We start from the raw sequence: 24,427 nt of genomic DNA on the forward strand, positions 1-24,427 counted from the left end.
TTGGGAGCTGAATCCTCAGTTCAGTGAGGACCACCTGATGCAGTCTGAAGGATGCTTTTTGTTTGCTAATACTTTAATAAGTACTTGGTATTTAGGCTAACTGACCTCACAGGATTTGCACATGATGCTTTTTCCTTATTTACTTTGCCACACCTAAGGATATTTTAGGTAAATAACCTGAAATGCATACTATAAGAATGTTCTTCACATCCAAAGTCAGGTTGTTTCACCAGGAGGCAGTAATTCTATTGTTTTATTTTAGAGCTATTTAAAAACAAACTGATCATTCCACAGAGAAATCCTTTTCTTACATTTGAATGGGGAGATAATAGCTTGAAATTACTCACTTTTAAAGAAGCATTTACACTGGTCTGATGTTGGCTTGTAAAGAAGTTTTCTTTGTTATCTCTATGCTTATTTACAGCTTCATTCAAGATTAAATAGCATTTTGTACTCTCTGTAAACTTGTATAAAAGATTAGTAAGGGTAGTTAACACATTTTTAGCTATATTCAATCCAAAGCCATCTAACTTTCAAGAGAGCAAACCGTGCATTATTCAAAGTAGGTGTTTAAATAAAATGTGTGCTTAAGTTTATCCTTTTAAATAGGCAGATGCTCAGGAAATCTAAGCAACTATTCATTTGCCCTTGATACTGTAGATTAGCTGCTGTCTTTGAGTACTGACAAAAGACCACTTGCAGGATTTATTAAATAGCACTCCTGGATTGAGTGAATAAGGTAAATATCCTTTCCATATATTGATATATCTGTTTTATCTGAACATTGCTTTTGTGTTATGCCTCAAGTATAGAAAAGCAGTCTTCAGAGTGTCATCTGCTTGCTATATCTATATATGACTCAGGCTACTGATGAATAAAATGAGAGAGGACAATAAAAATGTTTTTGAGTAATCTTCTGGCTAAAACTATTATGGCATGCTATTAAGTGCTATTAAATGGAAGAAAGAAAAACTCATGGTGGTTTTATTTCTGCCCCTCTGCCCCCTACTTTTTAAGTGTAATCATTGTATTTGATTTCACCTGAATTCAAGAATAATTTTAGCTGGTGTAAGCAGATGTAATTCACTGTGTTTTTAGTCTATTTAAGTCTTATCCCCCTCGAAAACTGACATGAATGAAATAAAACCAAAACAAAGCAAAGAAACCAAACCCAAAACAAACAAACAAACAAACAAACACAATTTGCAATTAGAGAGCCAGGGCTCTCTTCTGAGTAAAAATACTCTCCTTCCCCTCCAGTTCAAAGAACCCTCAAGAAACTGTCTGCATTTGCAGCAGTACTCATTTTTGAAGTGATACAGTGTATTTCAACCATTTTGCCAAATTTCTTATGGAAACAGGACAGGACTGGAAGACTTCAGAATAAACCTCCTTTTAGGTGTTAAAGAGAGAAAAATAAAATAATTTTACTAAGGAGATTATTTTTGTTTTCATCACATTAAATTCTTTGTCTTCAGTGTGCTGTGCACTCTAAATTTAATAAGCAGTTCATAGATTTTCATGCAAAGTTGTGAGTTTTAAAGTTCTGTCCACAGCTTCTAGCAATATTTTTTTCTCTAGGCCACCACCATTATTCAGTCAAGTGCTATTTGGTAGACGTAAATCTTATTCTTTATGATTTTGTTCGTTATTTGCAGAATAAACATCTGGAGGAAGTGAAAAGGCAAGAACAAGAGTTATTGGAGGCCCAGTCCATTCCACTGCGAAACTATTTAATGAAGAACGTCATGCCAACGCTTATGCAAGGGATAAATGAATGCTGTAAGATCAGGCCAGATGATCCAGTCGATTTTCTGGTAAGGTGATTACATCTTTTTTTCTTAAATATGTTTGAAAAAGCTTAATGAAAATATTCATGTAGACCCAAAAAATCTCTGTTAACATAAGGACTTAAATTCCTTTTCCCCACTGTCATGATAACAATTAATTAACAGATAGTATCTGCAATTATGGTAAGCAGTAATTATTTTGAAAACTAAAAACCCAGCAACCACTCTTTATGGGATCAGTTGATACTGTGTATCAAGTAAGGGCATAATCCAGCTTTGCTAAACAGTCACAGGACAAGAATCACTACCAGAATTGGTTTCTCTTTGGTGTGCCTGCTCTGCATGTCTTACATATCCTGCCAATTCTGCTGTGACAGAGGCCTGCAGAAAGGGAGACATCATTCTCCAAGCTGATTACACCCCTCTAGGCACAACAGGACACATTACTGTAATGATGAAGAAAGCTCTTCAGTAATTCCCTTCACAATACACAGATAAATTAATGGGTAAATCCTATAAGACATTTATAGAATAATTCCAGTTGCAAAGGACCTCAAGAAGTTATCTAGTTCAACTTTCAGCTGAAAGCAGGGTCAGCATTGCATTCAGACAAGAATTCAGATGCTGTAAAGTTATTGCTGTACTGCTGTTCTTCCTGCACATCCTAAGAAAGTTATTAACAAGCTATCACTGTTTTTTAATGAAAAGAGACATTTTATTAACCAAGCAAAAGCTTAAAATGAAAGCGTCAGTGTTGCATGCCACTTTAGGCACTAAGGAATATTTGTTTTAACCTTTTTGCTTACTGATGAGTGACAACTACCTGTAGCTGTAGGAGCATGAGATCTTCCCTAACTGCATAACTTTTAAAGATCTGTATTATCTACTCTTCTGGGTCCAGAAATCAGGCCCTAGGGTACTCCCTAGGATTTTCCATGGAGTGACAAATACTGTCATAAATAGCTCACTTCCTTCTCTTGCTCACGATAGATAGAGGTGGGGTGACTGCTACCAAGAGGGAGAATGAGGTGGATGGTATTTTGGATGGTATTTCTGGGGAGAGGTTTCTCTGACATATCTGTCAGAAATTACATTTTAGAGGCGTTTAATACTTTCTGTGATTTTGTTTAAAGCAATGTGATCCACTATATTTTTGTTATTTTGTGTAACTTTTAAAATTGAAGAGTTGAAAGTAAGTGTAACCTTGAAATTCTTCTGTTTCTAGGCAGAATATCTCTTCAAGAACAGTCCTGATATCGAATGAGATAAATGTTAAATCCTAACAGCTGTCAAAATTGTGAAGTAGAAGGGGAGAACATTTATCATGCATTTTAAATAAAAACACTTAGTTTCTGAGTTTATTTTTGTTTAGGCTTACTATGTAATCTCCATTTTTATTTCTCACACTTTATTACTATGTTGTATTGTTTTTTTAATATTCCTTCTACAAAAGTACCATTTATTGCACATATTGATTAATACATTTACCCATTTGTATTTCGTATGTTTATTTGAAACTGTGAACCATAAGAATCTGTTCTCTCTCCAAAATTTTCTTCCTGGATTTTTTCAGTTACACATTCTATTTAAGCAGTATATTCTTGTCCTGATCCATAGCAGATGTAGGCAGCCAGCCTGAAGAAAACTTTTCTTAAAAAAAAAAAAAAAAAAGTGTTTTCACTGAAGATGGAAATAAATAGAAGCAGCAAGCTCTCTCATTTCCCCTCCCAGCTACCAAGAGGCAAAAAGCCATGCAACCTAGTCTTCTTGTGCTGTGCTGAAGACTGACTGGTAAACTGTTTCCTAGCATAGGTATGTCATAAAACCTGGGTGTTCTTTGGTATCAAATAAATGGGTGTAGTTCTCATTTAATTCTCTTCATCATTCAATAATTGATCCATGTTTTTTATAGATTCTTGAAGAATCTATACTTTCCAGCATATGGTTGTCATTCCCTTTTTTATTGACTTCATATACCTCTCACAGAAACTGTCAGTATCTATGCTGACTGAGCTGGAACTGATAGCATTTTTGGTGTCAAACAAATACAGGATTTTGTCAAAAGAGAAACCAAGGACTATTTGGGAGAAGGGGGGGGGGAAGAGGAATAACTGAAAGAATGGTGATATAGAAACGTTTTACACTTATTTATTACTTCTAGTATTAGAATTGTAGATGTATTAATGCCCAATGTTCTTATTCGGATATATTAATATTTTTACAGAGAAACAGTCTTTCCTCTGTTTTCACACAGCCAAGTCAGTGGTGATAGCCAGGAACAGAGTTCAGAACTCTCATCTCCTACTCCAAAGAAACAGATTTCTTTGGGATCTAAATTTCCTATATGCTGCCAATCCAAGCTACCATTTATCAAGATGAAATAATCGGTAATTTTAGAGAAATTTTTAGTTTGAGAGTCCTATTTTTCAGAGTAAAGATGAAAATAGGACGCTAAAAAAGGAGATAAAAGGATTTTTCTTGTGTAGAGTTGCTGTAATACATTCACGTCTTTCTAAGAATAAAGTTTTGAGCTGCTCTGTAAAGAGTGTGATCTTTTTTTTTCTTTAAAGTTTTCTGAAATTTACGCAGTCTATTACAGGCAGAGCTTTCAAACCCAGTTATTAGAAAAGGATCTCTCTGCTTTGTGTGGGGCACAAAACCCAAATTAAGCCCGATGCAGGTAACGAAAGATGCGCACGGGGCTAGCTTGAAACGGAAACCCTTCATTTCTCAGAGGCACAGAGCGGGGGGCCCAGGCGGGGAGCCCATTACCAACCCCGCCGTGCCTTCTCAGGGGCTGTCGGTGGGGGCCGGGACGCCCGCACCCCCCGAACGGAGGACAGCGCCGACCGCGGCCGCCCCGCTCCCCGCCGACTTCCCGCCTGCAGCCAGCCAGCCAGCCGCTGGCCCGGCGTCGAGACCCTTTGGGCGGCTTGCTGGGGTAACGCGAGGGCGGTTCCGCCGCGTTAGTTCCCGAGGCAATGGACGTCCGTACTTTCCCTCGCTCGGAACTCCCCCAGCGCCCAGGCGCACCGTCAGGTGCGCCGAGCCCTTCCCGGCGGCCCCGAGCCGCGGCCCCTCCCCCGGCTGGCCGGGCTCCGCCCCCGCCGGGACGCCCCTGTCGCCTCCGGCCTCGCCCGGGACCAACCCGGCCGCACCAGAGCCAAGAGCCGCCGCGCCGCGCCTGGCCGCACGCACGCGCCAGCTCGCAGCCGTTGGCGCTTTGTTTTCAAACTCCGGCTCGCCCCCCCGCCCGGAACTACAGCCCCCAGGATGCCCTTCGGCCTCCCGGCCGTCTGAGCATGCGCGGGGGAGTTAGCGTGTGCGGCGTGTGGGGGTGGCCGCGCCGCTGCGTCAGGCTCCCCCCCTGGTCTAGAACGTTGCTGTGGTAGCGTCTGGGCGCCATGTTAGAAGGCCGGAGGGGAAGAGGAAAGTGAAGCGGCGGCGGCCGGGCCTAGCGAGCGGCTTTTTCCTCCCTCTAAGGCCTGACCCCGGCCCGTACCATGGTCGCGATTCCCGCTTCCTGGCGGGACGAGTGACCGGTCCGGAGGCGGCAGTGGTGGGGGAGGACGAAGAAGAGGAGGAGGGAGAAGGGGACGACGCGGTGGTGGTGGTGGTGGTGGCGGCGGCGGCGGCGGCGGAGGAGGAGGAGGAGGAGGGGCTGGAGAGACGATGCCGTTGTAAGTTGGAAAGCTCGCGGAGTGTTTTGAAGGCCTGTGTGTTGCCGGCCCTTACTCGGCGCTCTCCTCGCAGCGCCCCGTGCTCCCTGCCCGCCTGGGCCCTTTCTGCTGGCTCTCGCCCTTCCCCCTCTCGCCTGTCCCCGCTCCGGTCCTGGGCTCTTCCGGTGCCGCAGTGTGAGGGGCTGTGGATCCGCTGCTGCTTTCCGCCCACCGCGAGGACCTGTTTGCTTGCTTTCTTGTGTCCGTCCCCCGCCCCCCCCCCCCCCCGCCCCATCGCTATAAGTCCCGAAGGAGATGCTGATGTGGCTTTTACGTTGTTATTGTTGTCGTCTTCTCTTTCGCGATCTCCTAGCGGCAAGCGTGAGGGGCCTGGCGGCCGCGGGGCGGATGTCTGCGGTGGCCTTCTTCGACCCGCTCTTGCGTCGGGCCATACGAAGTGGCGAAGTGCCGCATGTTTATCCTTTTCTGGCCCCGTCCGCGAAAGGCGAAGCTCTTTTTCTCCCCAGAGTACCGACAAAGCCTCTCCGCCGGTGGCGGCGCGAACCGTTTTTCCTCGTTCCGGGGGCAGGAGAGACGCAGGCGCTGGTCCTAGCAGGCGACCCGAGCCGAGCCGAGCCCGCTGTCCTTGCAAAATTCACCCGCTCCTGGGTGGCCCCGAGCGGCCGAGGGGAGCCCGCCGCCGGACCGCCCGGGCAGCGCCCCCTGGCCGGCGGGAGCGGACGGCGGTCCCGCGCCCCACCCCCCCGCCCGCCGCCGGGGAGCCGGGGGGCTTTCTCGCTGGAAAAGTGGGCCTTGGGCTTTGGACCTGCCGTGCTGTAACCCTGCTGGTAGTCACGAATAACGAAGTGGGACATAATTTCATCCCGGTTTCTTCGCCGATTTCCTTCACCCCACCCCCTGCTGCTTGCTTTTTTTTTTTCCTGTCCTTTTTTTTCTTCCTTTTTTTTTTACGTCGCTGACGTTTTGACGGCTCCCGGTTGAGATGACAAAACTTCCTGCTCCTCAGTTCCGTAGTCCATAACGTCAGTTTTTTAGTATCCTATATAAGTAAGTCGAGGGAACCGACGATGGGTAGGTGGTCAAACGGCTTTTAAGAATAAGGCACGTTTATATGCTAGGTTCGGGTTTTTTGCGGGATTTTTTTGTTTGTTTGTTTTTTCCATTGAAGGAGAAATACAAAGAATTTGGGATTATTCACTATTGTTTCACTATTATTATTTAGGATTATTCAGTATTGTTTTAAATGTGTAAACTTTATGTGAAGAATAACCGTGCTTGCCTGTCGTGCTTGTTTTATTCAGTCTAGAATACTGCTAAGTTAGTCGTGGAGTAGATAACGCGAGATGAACTTAACTGGAAGAGTTTATGGCAGGAAAACCCGTGGGTGAATGCAGAAAGGAAAATGGTTATGCCAGGTAGTTTCTAATGCTTGTATAATGCGGCTGCAATGTCTTTATAGATAAGTTTTGTACGTGTTCATTACGGCAATGAAAAATTACCAGAAACCAGCTTTGAAGTTGGCTAGGCTTTTTGGCCTCAGGAAAATGGGAGGGTGTTTATTCTGCCTGCTTTCATTCTTAGTTCATTTTATTGTGACTACGTAAATTCCAAATGCTTAATAACAACATTTTAAAGTTTGGGCTACTTCTATAACTTGTAGTAATAGCGATCTTCAACTCTGACAAGTTTCGAATGACTTGATAATTTTTCTTAATGTAGGTGTTTGTGATACTTTAACTAGAAACTCTTAGATAACACTACATAGTTATATTTGCACTAATATATTACTCTTTTCAGTATAAACATTACTTGGCAACTTCACTTATACAGGAGGTTTGTTTTAGTTAGGAAAAGCAAAGCTTTCTCAGATTCTGCATTTGTTCTGACATTTGTATGTTTGGAGTGATTGAGTTTGTATTATTCAGTCCAGACTTCAAAGTGAACATTGTAATGCTAGTAAGTTGCAATGCTAGTAATGTTAATTCTTGAGTTTATGAAGTGATACCTCTGACTTAAGTTTAGAGGAAAAAAAAAAAAAAGGTGAGCTTAGGAAGTTCCTTTTCTGTATAGTTCTTTCCAGTTGATGGTTTCATGCTTTTGGATGATAATCTTTTTGAGCGAGAGTAGAACAACCCTATGTCACTGCCAAATTTTCAAGATGACAAACAAATACGTGTGTGGTTTTTTTGTGGTTTTTTTTTTTTTTTTTCGTCCTGACCTTTCAAGACATCCTTTGAACTTCATTTTTTAGGGTGGCGGTTACAATTGACAGGCCTAGTCAGAGCTGATCTCCCATACAACCAGAGATTGTCACCACTTTTTACTTGAAAAGCATTAGTTCAGAGGTCTCAACAGGTGTACAGTGTTGTTGATACTGCGCTGTGTGTATGTGTGCGTATTTCTCTTAGCGGTATGGTAAAAAACTATGAAAGCAAGCAAATTATTTATGTACAAGGCACATCAGTAATAAGAGAACAAATTCGTGTTCTGCTGATGCTGATAGCTGGCATTTGCAAAAGCCTTTTAATGTTTAAAAAATACTAAATTTATTCTAGGAACTTACGTGATTTTTGTTATGATTCTCATTAATCTCTTGTGTGAAGAAATAGCAGCTGTATGTGAGAAAACTCCTTAACTTTCAATTGTTCAAAAAAGCTGGTTAGAAACAAAGGTGACTATTTCCCTTATTATAAAGATACATTTTAGTGAACCGTTAGGTACAGAATATTCCTGCATCATCTGAGATATAAGATGCTAGGGAGAAATGAAGCTCCCTAAGCTGTTCATATGTTTCAGTTAAGGCTAGGTATTATGCAGAAAGGCCACTGACTCAGTGAAGCAGCAGCTCTGTTTATGTGAATTGATGATGTAGTCTTTTTATGTAATGTGGGCCTTTCTGACCCTCCAAATAGAGAAATAGAGCAATAGCACCATGAATCTGTTTCTTGTTAAGCTACTGATATTATTGCGCTTACAGCTTCTTTGCTGAACTTCCGTATCTGCTGAAATTGTTGCAAAAGACTTTTTTTTTTTTTTTTTAACCAGAAGTGGAGGAGTGCATTAAGTCATATATTTGAACACTTAAAAGTGCCATAAGTGCTATAAATTTTAACTATTGTTGGTATTGCTAACTTCCATATTAGAGTTTTGGAATGTTGTTATTTTTATTTTTTCAGTCATTATTGTAGACAGTCAAGCTTATTCTCACTTCTGAAGTAAGACTTTTTATATATTTTCTTTCACTGAACTTTGCTTTAGACGTATGCAAAGTCATTGTTTTTTTGACTTTTAATTAGTGACTGTCAACTTGTATGCCAGAAGTAGTACAGCACTGTATTTAAAATGGCTTGTACTGATTGGGAGTGGATAAATAGTATGCTTCTGAACAGAGAGCGTTCAGGTTTTTATAGACTGTTATGGAAGGAATTAAATTATTCCTAACTTTGCAAAGCACAGAACCTACTTTAGAAGAACGGTTGCCTTAATTTAAAGTGATAGCTTTATTAATCAGGAAGAAATTAATATAAAAATCTATACTGAGGATTAATTTGTTAGATGTAGTACAGAGGAACTGGATGGCAAGTATATGTGGTTTTGCAGTAACTTTCAGTCTTCTAATGTCACTCCAAAAAGTTTATACCTGTTAACATGGAGGTACTGCACAGAACTTGGAAACCCAGTTATTTGGGCTGAGCAGATTTCACTGCTGAGACAAATTAATCTCCTACAGTGAAACACTTCATGGGATTCTTAGTTCTTGGTTTGATACTTCCTGATATCTTTTGATTCAACCCTACCAAATTTCTTAAATTGCTACCTCTGGAGGTTTTTTTTTCCTCCAGAATAGCAATAAACCTCATTTTTGGTTCAAGTGCTGCCTGCAAAGTTCAGTAGAAATTTCTTTTGTTTAAACTTGAGAAACTTCTGCAACTGTTGTTAATAAGAACGTTGTGGATGGGTGTGTGTTTGGACATGCTACCTTTACTGTTCTTCTGTACAAATGGAAGAGCCAGAGAGAACACAGGATTGAGTCAAAGGTTAGCAGAATGTGTATGAATGTTCTTTCTTTTGCCATAGGCGAGTCTCTTCTTCCATAGGTCTGTTGTCATTGCTCCTCCAATACCATGTTCAAATCTGTTTGGGGTATCTTGAACATCTCATACTGACAGTTGAAAACTTAATTCATGGTCTAAATGACCCAACATTTTTCTGCTAGATATTAAAACTTTTGTTCAGGAAGGACAGCTGGATTGTCTTAACCATTTAAAACATGTTCCCCGGTAACTGATTTGCCCAGACTTCATTAAGACTTCCTGCCTAGATTTCTGAAATTTTGCATGGAGTGATGGCATTGACATTAAGCCAGAAGCTTTACTCTGAAATTGCCAAAGTCAGTCCTTGTTGGAGGAGACTTCAAAACAAGCAAACAAACCCTCTCAAAGCACTTCCTCTGAAATCTGACACAGTGGAGCTTGAGCTTTATGAATTTAGCTCCAACTGATTGACCAGATGGTGTAATGACCAGTATTGCTTCAGGAATCTGACTTGGGTGATTTACATCAGTCTGTAAGAAATACTGAATCTTACTGAGGTAATCAGTAGAGGCAAATAGAGAAGAGGGGATAGTCATTGAGATTCCTTAAGTTTCGTATTTTGTCTTGGTATCTGGAGGCAAGACTGAACGAGCCAAAGGTCCTGACTCGAAGTTAAAGTTAACATTCTGTGGGTTGTTGGCACTATTTAAAGACACTTAACAGCCTGCTGTTTCCTTTGCTTCACTGGTGCTGGCCTTACTGTTCATGTCTGTCTACAAACTTAATCCTCAGCTGAGGTTTAGTGATACATGAAAGGGGTTACATGACTTCTAGCAAAATTAAGGCTTGATGGCCAAAAGCTGGAAGGGATTTTTGCATGTACCTGGCACACATTTAGACGAGTTAGATCTTGGGTGGTTGAGATCTGTTTCAGGGTGGATCAGGGGTGAGTTTTAAACTTACATGGGACTCAAACTGTTATAATTTGTTAAATATTATGGCATCTGTTTTTAAGATTTCAGTTGTTTGTGTGTTGTCTTTCATTTCTATGAAGCATCCCAAATTTCAGGAGTGTGATGCTTAGATAATGTGGTGCTGATTGCAGCTGTATTTTGTTTGTAATAAGAAGCATAAAATCTTAACTCGAATAATATGATAAAAATATCAGAAGTAGAACTGAGGTATAATACCAGGAGTGAAGAGGAAAAAGTGCATAGAACGACAGGGGTTTTCAGGTTGAGGTAAGAGGAGGGTTAAATACAAAAAATGCTTGAATAAGAAGTTAGTGACAGGATTCTTGTTTCTTCTGAGGATGGAGAGAGGTTCCAGTGTTGTAAAAGAAAACAATAGTACAGTACTTTGAATTTGTATCTAATTCTTAGTTATGTATGGGGCAGCGTTACATAGATACACCTGTATTTGCTCTAAGTCTATTTTCGCTTTATGTGGATGAGTATTCAGGGTGTAACCTGATCTTTACAAGATGCATTGGAAAGTTTTTTCCCTTATCTCACAATCTTCCCCCCTCTACCTTAGAACAATGTCTAGTCGCTTCCATTTGAAGGAGTTCAAAGGTGTACAGCTCTGGTAACTGTAAAGCCTCTTACAAGCTTTATTTGTTGGTTTTGTTTTGGGTTTTTTTTTTCTTCCACTTCTGCACTCTGTTGTAAAATGGTTTTAGCAGTGGCCATATTACCAGGGTCTGTTCTTTTTAATTCAGTAGTTATTGATAACAATATAAGAAGATACTGCCTACCAAAACTTTGGGTTCTGAAGAAAAAGTCATTTACCTGTACTGCTGCCAGCTTAGTACAGACTAGAACTTTGTGTGTGTTTGTGTTTTTATATGGGGAAAAAGTACATGGGCATTTCTCTGAGAGGCAAAATTAGTTCATATTTGGATATGAAATATTGGATCATAATACTTCAGAATTAAACCACTGTAGCTGTTGCTCAGTTTGCAGATAGTTTAAACTGTCAGCATACGCTCTTCAAAAATTCAGGTCAAAACAGAGCTACAACAGCATGTTAAATTTAACTCTATGTCATTTTTTGCAACTTTATTTCATACTTGTGCTACTGACAGGTAGCTCATACTCATAGCAGAGCGAGAGCAAGATCTTCATGTGTATATGAGGTTGACTAGAAACAAATAAACAAAAAAGCCCCACACTGTATCTTAATTCTCTTTGTGATCTTAAAAAGAAAAGCTTTGTGGCTGTCTTGCTTTTTTTTTAAAAAAAGCAAGTCCTAAACGTGCTTTGAGTTGAGTGTCAGACCTTGACAAGTTCTGCCAAATCTGCCTCTGCTGTTGTCAAGATTGAGTAGCTGGGATGGGACCTTCTGTTGCTGTTCAATACTCTTTGGTTTTTGTTAATGCTTAACTTCAATGACTAGCAGATTTGACATACCACCAAGGTATTGACTCCCCCCAAGGCCTTAACTTAATCCTCTCAGGTAAAAGATTAGCATTGATACTTACCTGTCCTTTATCTTTGAATAAATTTGGTAGTTTAAACTAAGGGATTCCAAAAGTGATATATCATGACATGTCACAGGTAGAAACTAGAATGTCCATATGTCTTTTCAAGAGGGAAGATACTGGAGTAGAGTGTGATCTTCATGGTTTTAGGAAAAAGTAAAAGGTAAGTCTAGGAGTGTTGATCATTAGCATTTTCTGGCTAAAATGTAACATGTAAATACAACATTAAAGTTGGAAGAATGAGAACTTGGAAGTTTATTTCTCAGTGGTAATTTACTTTTCACTTAAAAAGCAGCTAGCAAATGCTTTATTTGAAGTTTCTTGGTGTTATGGGGTGCAGGGGCTGGGGAGAGGATATACTTACTTGTTTGTTTATTGCATCCTTAAATGAGTTTAACAAACTTTCTTGCCAAATACCATTTTTTCTATCATTTTATGAAGGCATGTTTCTGATGATCTTTTGGTGTGCTACAAAAACCTTAGAATAGCCTTAACTTCAAAAGGTGTAAACAGCTGAGCTTCAATTTAAATGTTTTCAGCTAGAAATAACCTAAAATCTCTTCAATACTAATATATGTTAAAATGTAAGCTTCATTGTGTCTTCTGAAGTTGTAAAAACTTCTAGAAGGCAGCTGTGCTGAGAAGTGTTACATACCATCCCAGTGAAATTGTTCTTAAGTCCTCAGCCTTCAAACAGGCAAAGTATTTGTGTAGGAAGGTCCTGTGCTGTTGACGTCCTTATTTCATTCTTATAAAATACATGAATATAAAAGCTGTTGTGTAACAGTTCCCAAAGGTGTATATCAGGTGATGAATTTGATAGGTTGTTAAAAGCTGTCCTTTTAGTGAACAGTTTCAAAGCTTATTTTGTGCCCTATGACCATGCTCTGATGGCCCTGTAGGGGTTGGAGATAATACTGGTTTAAGTCATGTCGACATGGTGTTTTGTGAAGACAGACCTGCTCATTGCATTGCCAGGGTTATGCTGTACACTAGATAAGGGAAGCAGTCTGGTGTTTGGTTGGGTTTTATGTATTGTAAATTTGGGGGCAAAATGAAGGATTATTTTTAAGTTACTAGTTCTCAAATTGGTGAAGCATGGCCCTTACAAGCAAGTGGAAGACAGAGGGCTCCATCAGCATTACTGACTTTACTGGTCTGCTTCACAGAATCTGGGTCTGAGTGACATTGAGTCTTTTTTTGAAATCTAGTAACAGCATCTGCCAGGCTGTGTTTTGCCAGCCCTTTAAATGAAGTCTAATATCTGTTGAATTGGATACAGTTTATAGTTATGGACCGAGTGAAAATTACAGTCAGACCATCAGGAAATGGTTACACAAAACTGAAATATCGATTGCTTCGTATTACTGCTTTAAAAACCTGTAAAAATAAACTGAAAAATCTTAAATTAAAAAGCAAATTTATTTTTTCAAATTAACAGTTGGCAAAAGGGGAGAAATTGTAGTTCAAATTTAACTACTTGCTTTGTGGTATAAGTAATAATATTCGTAGTATCCAAAGGATGTTTGTGTTGAGACCTTTTGCTTTCTGACTGCTTTTTTTAGTAGCAACTAAGTGGCTGAAGCTACTATTTTTGTTGATATTCCTAAAATCTTTTTTTTTCCAAAAAAGAGAAAAATTGTTTTAGTAGCTTCCTTTGTCCTTAATTTGAATTACTGTTTTATATAATTCATCTGAACAACTTTTTTTTAATTCATTCACACATAAAGCCCTAAGGTCTATAAGATTTGTTCAGCTGCTACCAAATTCTTAATTAGGCGATTACAAGCTCTTAGCTGAAGGAAGCAATCTCAAATAATGTTCCCAGACATGATTACTTGGGGGTTGATTTTTTTTTTTTAATGTACAGTTTTTAGTATTTTTGTCTTTTTGCTAACAAGCTAGAACTTGCTTTGTGAGTAACTTGCTTTGCCACTGAATTCTTGATTTCAAACAAATTATAGTACTTAGAATAGTTTTAAAATGGGTTTAACTTGAGGAAAATCATATTAGGTTTTATTGATTCCTGTCAATTTTAAGATGTTCTTTTTTAATACTTAGTCTTCATGGAAATGAGGAATTAAATCCTGAGGAGATGATGACAACAGATTATGGAAGTCAAAGTGAAGTTGTACTGTAGTTTTTGCACACATAATATGTAGTTAGCCTGAAAAATTGTTTCTCATTTTGTATGATAGAAATAGTGTATAACATGTATAAACATGAAGCACTGATAATATAGCAATATACTGGGGAATGTTATGCTTGCCAAGAATGGGACTTCCACATAAGCTGTCAGCTTGAATTTTTGATATGGAGGATTCTCTTTTCTTTAGACTTTATCTTTCTGAAAGTTGAAGGAGACCAAACTGATAATAAAGCTTTTGCCCTAGTAGAAGGAATAATTGAATTCAGGAAAAAAAATTGATGCATAATCTGAATTAAAAATAGTAGTTATACATTTGGTATTAAACAAAGCATTACTTTATACCTTTGAAAGGGAGTAATCTTATGTACTAAGAATATAACTTAATGCAGATACAACACTTCTACACAAGCATTGCCTTAACTTTCAGGTAATATCTGCTTTAATTGTTGGTAAGACTTTTTGAATAGATATAATACACGTTTTCTGAAATGTGTATTTTGATGTGAGATCATGTTTTTACTGGTCTTTAAAAGGTTGGTAAATTAAAGTAACAAGTTAGTTTCAGAAAAGAAACTTTTAAGTGTGCTTAAAAATAATGATTTGTCATTTTCAAAAATCAAAGGTAGGGGAATAATATCCATAACTTAGAGGAAAGTTATCTGTATATCAATATAAAACTAGTAGTTAATGCTGTAAGTTACCTTTAGAGTTTTTTAAATAAAGATTTAAGTAGTGTATTTTTTTTTTAAACCTGTGAAGTATATAATGAGCAAGACTAAGTGTTCTTAAATTTAAAATTTGGCTACATTAAATCTTAAAGTATATAATTTATTCTACAATACTGAATATGGTTAAGAATTTTTTTTAATGGCTAATGTTGTTGTTAGTACCAGTTCAAAAAAGTTTTAACTATACTGGTATAGCATGCAGTAATCACTGAATCCAAACACTTGTATGTTACACAGGACCAAGTTTAGTTTTGAAACACTTAGAATTACTAGCCTTAAAGCTCAAACTGTTCTGAAAATAAGGCTGTTTAAATGTGAATGTCACAAGGAAATATATGCCCATTATGAAAGACTGCATGGCTGTTTTTCATCCAGGATGCTCATCTAGGCAGTCCGTTACTAGTTCTCACAATATGACGATAACATTGCTTTTGTGTTTCTGCTGAAATTCTTTTGTGTGGTCTCCTCTCCTTTTTTTGCGATGTTGAAATACAGGGGATTGACTTGAGAGTATCATCCTTGTGCCTGAGGTTTGGGTCCCTATCTATCTGTAGCTTGAAAAGTGCAAGGCAAGGATGCTGTGAGGGCTTGTAATTGGACTGTTTACTGGTGAACTAGGTCCTTGCAGATTTAACCCATTGTGCTAGGTTAGGTTTACTTCAGGCTTAATTTCCTATTTAGAGAAATACTTACATGAAGTAAAACGTAATGTTAAGGGAACATGACGATGTGGAAAGGGTACTGGTTACATCATTGGTACTTGTGCTGGGCCAAGTCTAGCACAAGCCTGATATTGTCATCCCGTTTTCTCCCCCCCTACCCCGCCATGAAGCAAGGCTATATGTAATATTGCCAGCACGGATTGAGCTAGCTGACATTGTTCGTCTAACCATCCTGTTGTGTTAGCCAGCAGAGAAGTCAGCCTAAAGCTAACTGTATGATGCTGATGGGCTCAAAATACACTAAAACCTCCTTATGTGAATGTTTTGAGTGTGTAAAGTCAGCTGATGTAAAAGATCGTGTCTCATACCAGCTTGTAACCCTGCAGTCAGTATGTAGAGTTGGAGAAAGGTAATTCTGTTGTTGCCCTTAATAACACAGATTGATCTGGGATGCAAATGCTGACAATAGGCTTAACTTTTTATTTCCTTAGTGTGTCTCTTGTCTGTTACTCTGATGAGAAAAAGTTTTAAATTTTAAAATTTTAGAATTTTTTTGTTTTGCTTCTGTTAGTAACTTTATCTAATTGCCTTTATTAGTCCTGTTACAACCCAGGGATCACAAACACAGCAACTACAGAAGCATTATGGCATTACCTCACCTATCAGTTTAGCTGCCCCCAAGGAGTTTGACTGCATGCTTACCCAGAAATTAATCGAAACCCTAAAACCTTATGGTGTATTTGAAGAGGAAGAAGAACTGCAACGCAGGTGAGTAAACACTCACTCTAGCATTGTTTTTCTCCTATCTTGAGGTTCATGTAGTTGACTACTGAACCCCAAGCATGTTTATGTTCTTTCAAATGCTTTCTTAAAAGCCTAGTGAAATATTGAGCTTGATTTTTCTCACCTTAAGAGGAATACCTCAGAATACAGCAATGATTTGAAATGACCTTTAAATTTTGGAGGCTGGCTTGCATATTTTTTTTGCTTCATAACTGTTTTGTTGTAGTGGCCCCTATACTTTTTTTTCCTTATTAAACTTTCTAGAGCTTTTTGCTCTCTACAGCTTCTCACTGTTCTTTTAGGTGCATGTGTTTTATGAATTAAGGTTTTATTTTGAAAGTGAGTAGAATTCATATGCCTAAAATGTGTGTAGGCCTTGCGTGCTTGCATTTTTTTGTGAGCTTAAATTGTTTGAACATCTTTAAAGGGGGAAAAATAGTGGGAATGTTGTAAGAGTGACTTTGTTTCAGTGTATGTATGTAACAAGATCTGTAATTAGATCTGCAGTGTTACTGTAGCTGGTTTACTGTGTAATGATGATCAGGGTCTTAAAAAATACTACTGGTTTGGTCTGAGTTCATGATCTGTGATTCTGCTGTTTTATCAATAGGATTCTAATTTTGGGAAAACTAAATAACCTGGTAAAGGAATGGATACGGGAAATCAGTGAAAGCAAGGTATGGATGTATTTTACATGGAACTGCTCATACTAAGACTGCTGTAGGAAGACAATTAAAAAATATGTTCCCAGTCTAAACAGGATGAGTCTTAGATTTGGGGATCAAATTTGATTTAATTGGAAAAAAATACCACCTTTGTGTAGCTTCTTTTGTTTCCATGCCGCATCACCCCTTCAGAGTAGAACCTTGTCAAAGAAAGAAACTGATAAATATTGCAAAAAGTCACGGTAGTTGTAATAGTTGATTTTCAATTGTTCCCGCTTCTCCCTAGGTAGAAATATAGCTTGACTTTTTGTCAAAATACATATGCATAGTACTATGTTAATTGTATGCTTAGATTGATTGGCTTTGTGAACCCGTGCTAGATCTTAAAATGGACTTCTTGCAGCTTTATGATCTGTGGTCTTTAATGTCAGTCCTGTAACATTAACTTCTGTAGACTAATAATGATAGTAGTGTGTTTGCCAGGTTATAGTCCCCCCCAACCCTACACACACCTTTTGAATGATTATAGACTTGCAAAAATGTAAAGATAGAAGTGGCTTTTTTTAGGGGTGAAAGCCTTATTTTTTCCAGCTGTTTTGCTTTGAGTATATTTAGGATTGTATTTCTTCTGTACGCTTCTCTTACGGAATGGGAATTTATACACGAACAAGGTTATGGGTGGGGATGACCCTGCTATACATGTGTTGATCCTTGAAAACAAAATATTGAGAGTATCTTGACTGGTGTAAGATTGGAAACTGCTTAAGTTAATCCAATATACATTGCAAAATAATTAGTTTTTTATTTTTTATATCTTTTGACGCGTAACCATTCATGTAGGGCTTTAGATTGTAACGTTGCATCCTGTTATAAAAGAGTAACACTCTCTTTGCCCACAGTACTGTGGATTCAAGAGTTTTTTGAAGATACAAATCTAGGAACTTTAGTAGATGTACCTGAACAATTTTACATAAAATAAATACCTCTCCCCAAACCAAACTTTTATTTAAAGAATATAGTATGTTTGTGTCTGAAAGTAATTTAATAAGCATTGATACTGTAAATAGTATTTTTCGGTTCTTCTAAATTGGAATCCATCATCAATTTTGAAGTCAGTCTAAAATGCCTGAGTATTAAGCAAAATGTGTTTAATATGCATAATATTTTAAAGCAGTTGCACCTGAAGTGTACAACTGCTGGAACAATTACCAAGTTTGAAATATAGTTGAAATGTTACAAATAGTTCCCAAGTGGCAAACATACCTCTGTCTTTTCTGTAAATACTAAGAGTATTATTTCAGTAGTAACTACACCTTAAACAACATAAATTGTGCAATATTTTTCCTTTTGTTTTAAAATAAATTGTGTGTCGTTATAACTTGTTAAGATAAAATAACCAATTTTATTTGCTCCATTTAGAATCTTCCACAGTCTGTAATAGAAAATGTTGGAGGAAAAATTTTTACATTTGGATCCTATAGATTAGGGGTTCATACAAAAGGTAACATTTACTTTTTATTATAAAGAACTCGTGTTTGAGCTAATGACGTATCTGTAAATGTCACACCTAAGTAACAAACTTGCTGTCTTTTGAGGTGGTGTTAGATTTTTCTTTTTAAGCTTTTTTGTCAGCCGTCTCCAGTCTTCATTCTAAATAAAACAAATACGTCCCTATATTATGTTTTTGTCATGGGTTGGGAAAGAGACAGAAAAGTTGGAAATTATTTAAAAATAGAGAAAGTTGTATACTTAGATTCTCATGTTTTGTTCTTTGAAAATTACTACAAGTGTTCCACTGTCGAAAAAAGAATGTATGTATGTATGTATTCAGTATGCTTAATGGCCATGAAATTTTTTTTTCCACCATTTGGTTTTACTTAGTATTCCCAAAGAAAAGCCATTCTACAGGAAGAGAAGCTAGATTTTCCTGTTTAGTTTCAAAAACAAAACCCAACCTTTGGCTATTGCTGGCATTTCATGTGTGTGAAGTGTGAGTAACTTCTGCTAATAAACAATTTCAGGTGCTGATATTGATGCCCTGTGTGTTGCACCAAGACATGTTGAAAGAAGTGATTTTTTCACATCGTTTTATGAAAAACTGAAACAACAAGAAGAAGTAAAAGATCTGAGGGTATGTGAACTGCCTGATACAGCTAGCTGAACTGATGATGCTGAAAAGTTAATAGTGAAAGATGATGCATTAAATAAGTAAATATAACTTTACTATTAAGGCTTGCAGTAGATTTTTAGTTACCTGCAGCAAAGCCTGTTTTCATAGTTGAAATAGAGATTCTTCCAAATTTCCTCTGTTCCTGCTTAATAGAGACACTCGTTTAAAAATCTGGATGGCAGAATGATCTAGCACGTGTGTTAGTATTGCAAAATTTCTGCTTCCTCTCGAGTAGCAGGCAATGCAAATGTGTTAGCTTGAAAAGGATCAGGACCAAACTTTTGTGTTTTTATTGAAGGTTTTAAAGCATACAGTTACGCTGCTGTTTTTATAATTTCATGCTTATATAAATAATTGCAGTGGTTGATATTAACTAAACCTTCTATATTGGCTGTCAACTGTGCATGTGAAAATGGAAGTTACATTTTTAGTGTGTCTCATTATTAGATGCTTGTCCAAGATTTTTAGCATGGAAAGATGAAGATTTACCCTTGTAGGAATGGAAGACACACTGGTATACAGTATTTTGTTTCTATTGCACCTAAATGACAAGCCTCCCTAGGTCAACTAACTGGTGGGAGCTTTAATCTTCTTAGTGCTGGCTTGGAGTAAATTTTCTCTGCTGCAGTTGGTGTGGTGTTTTGGTTTTTTTTTTTTTTGTTAGATGAAGATAGTTGCTGGCAAATCTTAAACATTGTTTGGTTTAGTCTTGCTCCCCTAAAATAAATGGAACTGTCTGCAGCATTCTTCCACTCTGTGCATCCTGTAGCTGGTAACTACCAGGGTAGTGTAAACATCCAGTGGTAATACTTTATGCACTGAACTGTTTTGAATGGTTTATTATCTGAACACTTTTAGTAATCTTTAAATCCACATGCTATAATTAAGGGGATTCTGATTTTTCAAATTTCCAGTTACATTAGCTTGAGTTAGAGTTTATAGCAAAGTTATTTGATTTAGCGTCAAGGTAGGTCAATGTATGCTGTTCAGTGTAGCTCTGCAGTGATGTGAATAACCTGTAGGTAAGGGTGTCAAAACACTTTAAAATCATTCCAGCTAGGTCTAAGAAAGTTTATACATCTCCATCTTTAGGGAACCTAGACTTCCGTAATGGTTGCTCTAGTGAGTGAGTCTGAGAGACTTGTGAACTTCATGTTTTGCTTAGGATCCATCCTGCCAACCAGTAACATTAAGGTAACCTTAACTAAGGTTAAGTGCATAGAGTAGTGTTGTCTCCTCCTCTTGTTAAGAATTGGAACACTCTTAGAACTGTGTTTAGCCTCTGGCAGTTCCTAACACTTCTTATTTGGAGGTATGCAGTGTTCTTCGCTTTTACGAAAACAGTGCTCTGCAGGTCTGCATTTACTTTAGATGCTCAGTTCAGGAAGGTGTGTCGTGGTTTAACCCCGGCCAGCAACTAAGCACCATGCAGCCGCTCACTCACTTGCATGGGGGAGAGAATTGGAAGGAAAAAGGTGAAACTTGAGGGCAGAGATAAGAACAGCTTAATGGAACAGAAAGGAAGAAACTAATAATAACAATAATAAAATGATGTTACTAATAAAAGGATTGGAATATACAAAACAAGTGATGCACAATGCAGTTGCTCACCACTTGCTGACTGATGCCCAGTTAGTTCCCAAGCAGTGATTTCTGCCCCCCATGCCGACTCCCCCCAGTTTATACACTAGTCATGGTATGGAATACCCCTTTGGCCATTTTGGGTCAGCTGTCCTGGCTGTGTCCCTTCACAACTTCTTGTACCCCTCCAGCCTTCTTGTTGGTGGGGCGTCAGAAGCTGAAAAATCCTTGACTTAGTCTAACCACTGCTTAGCAACAACTGAAAACATCAGTGTTATCAAGATTATTCTCATACTGAATCCAAGACATAACACTATACCAGCTACTAGAAAGAAAATTAACTCTGTCCCAGCTGAAACCAGGACAAGATGGTATTCCTAGCTGATTGCAGAGTAGACATCAGGTTCCCTAGTTTCATCATGGATGCTGTTTGTCAGAGTACCTTATTAATGACAACATTTAGAAAAGATGCTCAAGCTCTGGAGAGTGGTAACTTGCAACTGGTTTAGGTGAAGTCACACTGCATAGTTACACAGTTGTCTCCTTGTCATTTCTCATAAAAAAACTGACTGCAAAAACAATATAAGTAAGAGAACTCTTAGACTAAGAATCCGCATAGGTTGGCCTTAGCATACTTAGAGATCCTGTGAGGAGTAAAAGATGCTTGATCATGTCCTACATGTAGTGAGAAACAGTTGGACCTTGAGGTAACATCATCAGAGCTGGTTGGTATGAGTTTGGGTTATAATTAACATCTAGACAGTTGTAGCATGTAGTAGATCAGTGCTTACTGCATAAATCCTCAATGGTGGAGAAAGACATTGTTGACAAAAATTGATCTGAAAACAGAAAAGCATCTGTGTAAACAGCATTTCATTGTGATTGTTTAGACCTGCTAGCTATTGCTTGTAAATGTTCTTCTCTCTACTGAAAATAATATAACTTTTCTCCCCTCAGGCTGTTGAAGAAGCTTTTGTCCCAGTTATTAAACTTTGTTTTGATGGAATAGAGGTAAAGAACATTTATTTTGTTTTGGTAGAACATGGTTAAAACAGTTTTCAAGATCTCCATAACTCATGTAGTATTTATTAATATGAATGCTATTAAGGTGACTCTAAGTTCATACTCAAGACCTTGGCAACAGTCCTCAGCTGTGTAATTTAAAGAGGGGCTTTAAAACTGAAACAAGTCTTTCTTAATGTACTTAGAACTGCATGTAGAGTATCTCCCTGTTCTTTTTTTTAGGCACTGCTACCCAGTTGTACTGATTAGTTTACTGATCTGTAGAGTACCAGTATTGGCATTATTAAGACTTAACATTTAATAGAAATTATATTCATAAATAATGTGGCTTCAGTAATTTTTTGGCTGCTAATGATTAACTGTTCAAACCTTAATTCAGATTTGCTTCAGTACCTTATGCTGTCGGAAGCTGTGTGATCTTTGATCTGCTCTCAAAAATGTACCGCTGAAGGCAAACTGGGTATCCCCTTTGTCCTGATCTCTTCAGATGTCTATAATACACAACCAAAACAATGGTTTTGGTGCCTGTAGCCTGATGGATCATCTGCCTTGGAGTGATTAACTTGCTTAACTTCATTTTTACTATTTTGGGAGAAGTTGCCGAGAAAACAGGAACACTGCTTTCAAAAGATATGCTGTTAATCTTTCTCAGACTCTTCTATAGTCAACCTATCATCTTTTCTTGGTGACAAGACAAAAACATACGAACTGTTCATACACACAGTTCATCAGACTTGTAGCTGGATTATGTCAGCCAGTAACTGGTTGGTATAAAAAGGGTACTTCGCAGCAGGGAAAGAATTCCCATGCTAATCTTGTGACACATGACATGATTTGAGGAGCTGAGGTATTGTATGCAAGACTGTACAGTTCCTTCTCTTCCAGTCTGAGTTAAATGTCTGCCTTGCAGTTATAATGGTCATTAGTTATGGTACTGGCGATTTTTGAGTATCAGGAAGATGAACCACCCCCTTTGCCCTCATCCATCCAGCTTTACTTATTTGTATTTTCACTGACATTTGTGTCAGTTGACACTTAGGCAGAGATGTATTTTCTCCCAATGAGAGAGATGTGCAGAGAAATGTGATGCCATGCAGTAAGCTAGCCTGTGACTTTGCATCTGTGTCAGCCATTTTATTACTTTCCCATGTTTAGTTGGGTGTTAAGAAAATTTTTCTGGAGAATCTGTTTTCTGTTTACATAGCTTAGGTATCCATTCTAAATATTGAAACTTGCCATAAGGCATCCTCTGGTTAGTCTGGGTTTTGTATGGTTTTTTCAGTCTTTTACATTCAAGCTAGTGTTGTCTCTCCCTTTTTTTAAAAGATATTCAAAATACAAACCCAAATAGGGAAATAAAAGGATTGTCTGCTATAATAGTAGTATCTTGCTCCAGTATAGTAATTTATAATGGTCTCTGATGGCTTAGGTTTTTGACTGAGACTTAACCAGTGTTGCTGACAGTGCATGAGAGTTCTCTAGTCTTGAACACTAACTTACCATAAGCACTCTTTATACATACAAGTGTTGTTAGGCCACAATTTCAGATGGTTGTGTTTGTGTCCAGTATGTCAGTATCGGAAGATTTTAATTTAATTTTCCTTTTCCTAATCCAGGCAAAAGGTATCAGAAGTTATTCTCTTTGAAAAGAAAACCTTAGAACTGAGGAAAAGGACTTTAGTTTTGTGGTGATCCTATCAGTTAAACTTCAAAAGTTTCTGCCAATACCAGTTTTTACATATACACTTCATGTTCTTGCTTAAAACAAACAAGAAGGTTCTTGATTTTTTTTTTTTTTGTTCTTACTGTAGAAAATTGATTCCTCCCTGCCCCCCCCTTCCCCCCCTGCCAAAAAAAGATATAGGACAGGCTATTTGTTTCTTGATTTGAAAAATCCTTTTATTGTCAATGAGCTTTGAATCTTTAGAGGTGCTAGACCTTCTAGAGATAAGAATAGAACTTCAAGCTGAAGTTAATTTTGAACTTGTTTTACATTGAAAAGTAGTACATTAAACTTAGTAGAAACTTCTTGTAGTACAGAATGTGGTTAAGACCAGCTATGAAAGACTTTGAAATCAAAAGTGCACTGAATACTTTAGAAATTACTTTTCTTTGGAGAAGTGCTTCATAGTTTAAAATGGACGCAAAGTTTTAGGCACCTATGAGAAGTTCTTCATTTTAAAATATCTTCAGCTTCGTTTTGTCTGAAATAATTTTAATGTAACTAAAATTGTTTTGTTCTTGATGCAATAGCACTAGGTATTTCATTGTCTCGTAGGTGAAGTGGTATCAGTTTATGATGATTAAAAGCCTTATCTGGTGAAGGGGGCTTGATGCCTAGCAGACCAGCCACTAATACGCACTTTATATTCTCATCATACTCACTGATACCTAATCTAAGACTGGAATGGCAAACTGACTTCGGTAATCTGTGTAATGTCCTTGCTGTGTGTGGGACAGCATAAAACTCTAATTCAGTGCTGTATAGTATCTTAGACGTTCTTCACCTAGAAAAGCTATGATGACAAATTATTGCAGAAGTAGTAACAAAGAAGTTTGGCAGAATTTCAAAATTTATACAAATTTATATGCTTTCTCAGTAGCTTTATAGATTTTCAGAACTTCCTGTTTTCTGTAATCAGATATGTACACTTCTCATAGGTAGTGGTCCTATACAGAG

At 38.1% G+C, this 24,427-nt stretch overlaps 2 protein-coding genes across 11 annotated transcripts in view; both read left to right on the forward strand.

Annotated features, from left to right (window-relative positions):
• The window catches only part of AK7 (adenylate kinase 7), a 34,902-nt gene extending 30,569 nt beyond the window's left edge, over positions 1–4,333 (forward strand). Inside the window, exons 17-18 of the mRNA XM_052783101.1 lie at positions 1,659–1,817; positions 3,016–4,333. Of these exons, the coding sequence (XP_052639061.1) occupies positions 1,659–1,817; positions 3,016–3,054 (198 nt within the window). The 3' untranslated portion in view covers positions 3,055–4,333. The remainder of the gene's footprint in view (positions 1–1,658; positions 1,818–3,015) is intronic.
• An 800-nt stretch (positions 4,334–5,133) lies between these two features.
• Positions 5,134–24,427, forward strand: part of PAPOLA (poly(A) polymerase alpha) — a 49,083-nt gene continuing 29,789 nt past the window's right edge. For 7 of the 10 annotated variants that reach the window (XR_008234560.1, XM_052783103.1, XM_052783105.1 and 4 more), the window contains exons 1-6: positions 9,428–9,507; positions 16,123–16,293; positions 16,919–16,985; positions 18,393–18,474; positions 18,995–19,104; positions 21,682–21,735. Coding sequence is in view for 9 of the 10 variants with exons in the window: in XM_052783103.1 (XP_052639063.1) it covers positions 9,443–9,507; positions 16,123–16,293; positions 16,919–16,985; positions 18,393–18,474; positions 18,995–19,104; positions 21,682–21,735 (549 nt within the window). In the remaining variant the exon portion in view is untranslated. Of the gene's footprint in view, positions 5,471–9,409; positions 9,508–11,567; positions 12,150–16,122; positions 16,294–16,918; positions 16,986–18,392; positions 18,475–18,994; positions 19,105–21,681; positions 21,736–24,427 lie in introns of those variants that run through there. The other 3 variants (XM_052783108.1, XM_052783102.1, XM_052783107.1) reach the window with 3 other exon arrangements.

The sequence above is a fragment of the Harpia harpyja genome, chromosome 3 (assembly GCF_026419915.1).
Source record: "Harpia harpyja isolate bHarHar1 chromosome 3, bHarHar1 primary haplotype, whole genome shotgun sequence".
Lineage (NCBI taxonomy): Eukaryota > Metazoa > Chordata > Aves > Accipitriformes > Accipitridae > Harpia > Harpia harpyja.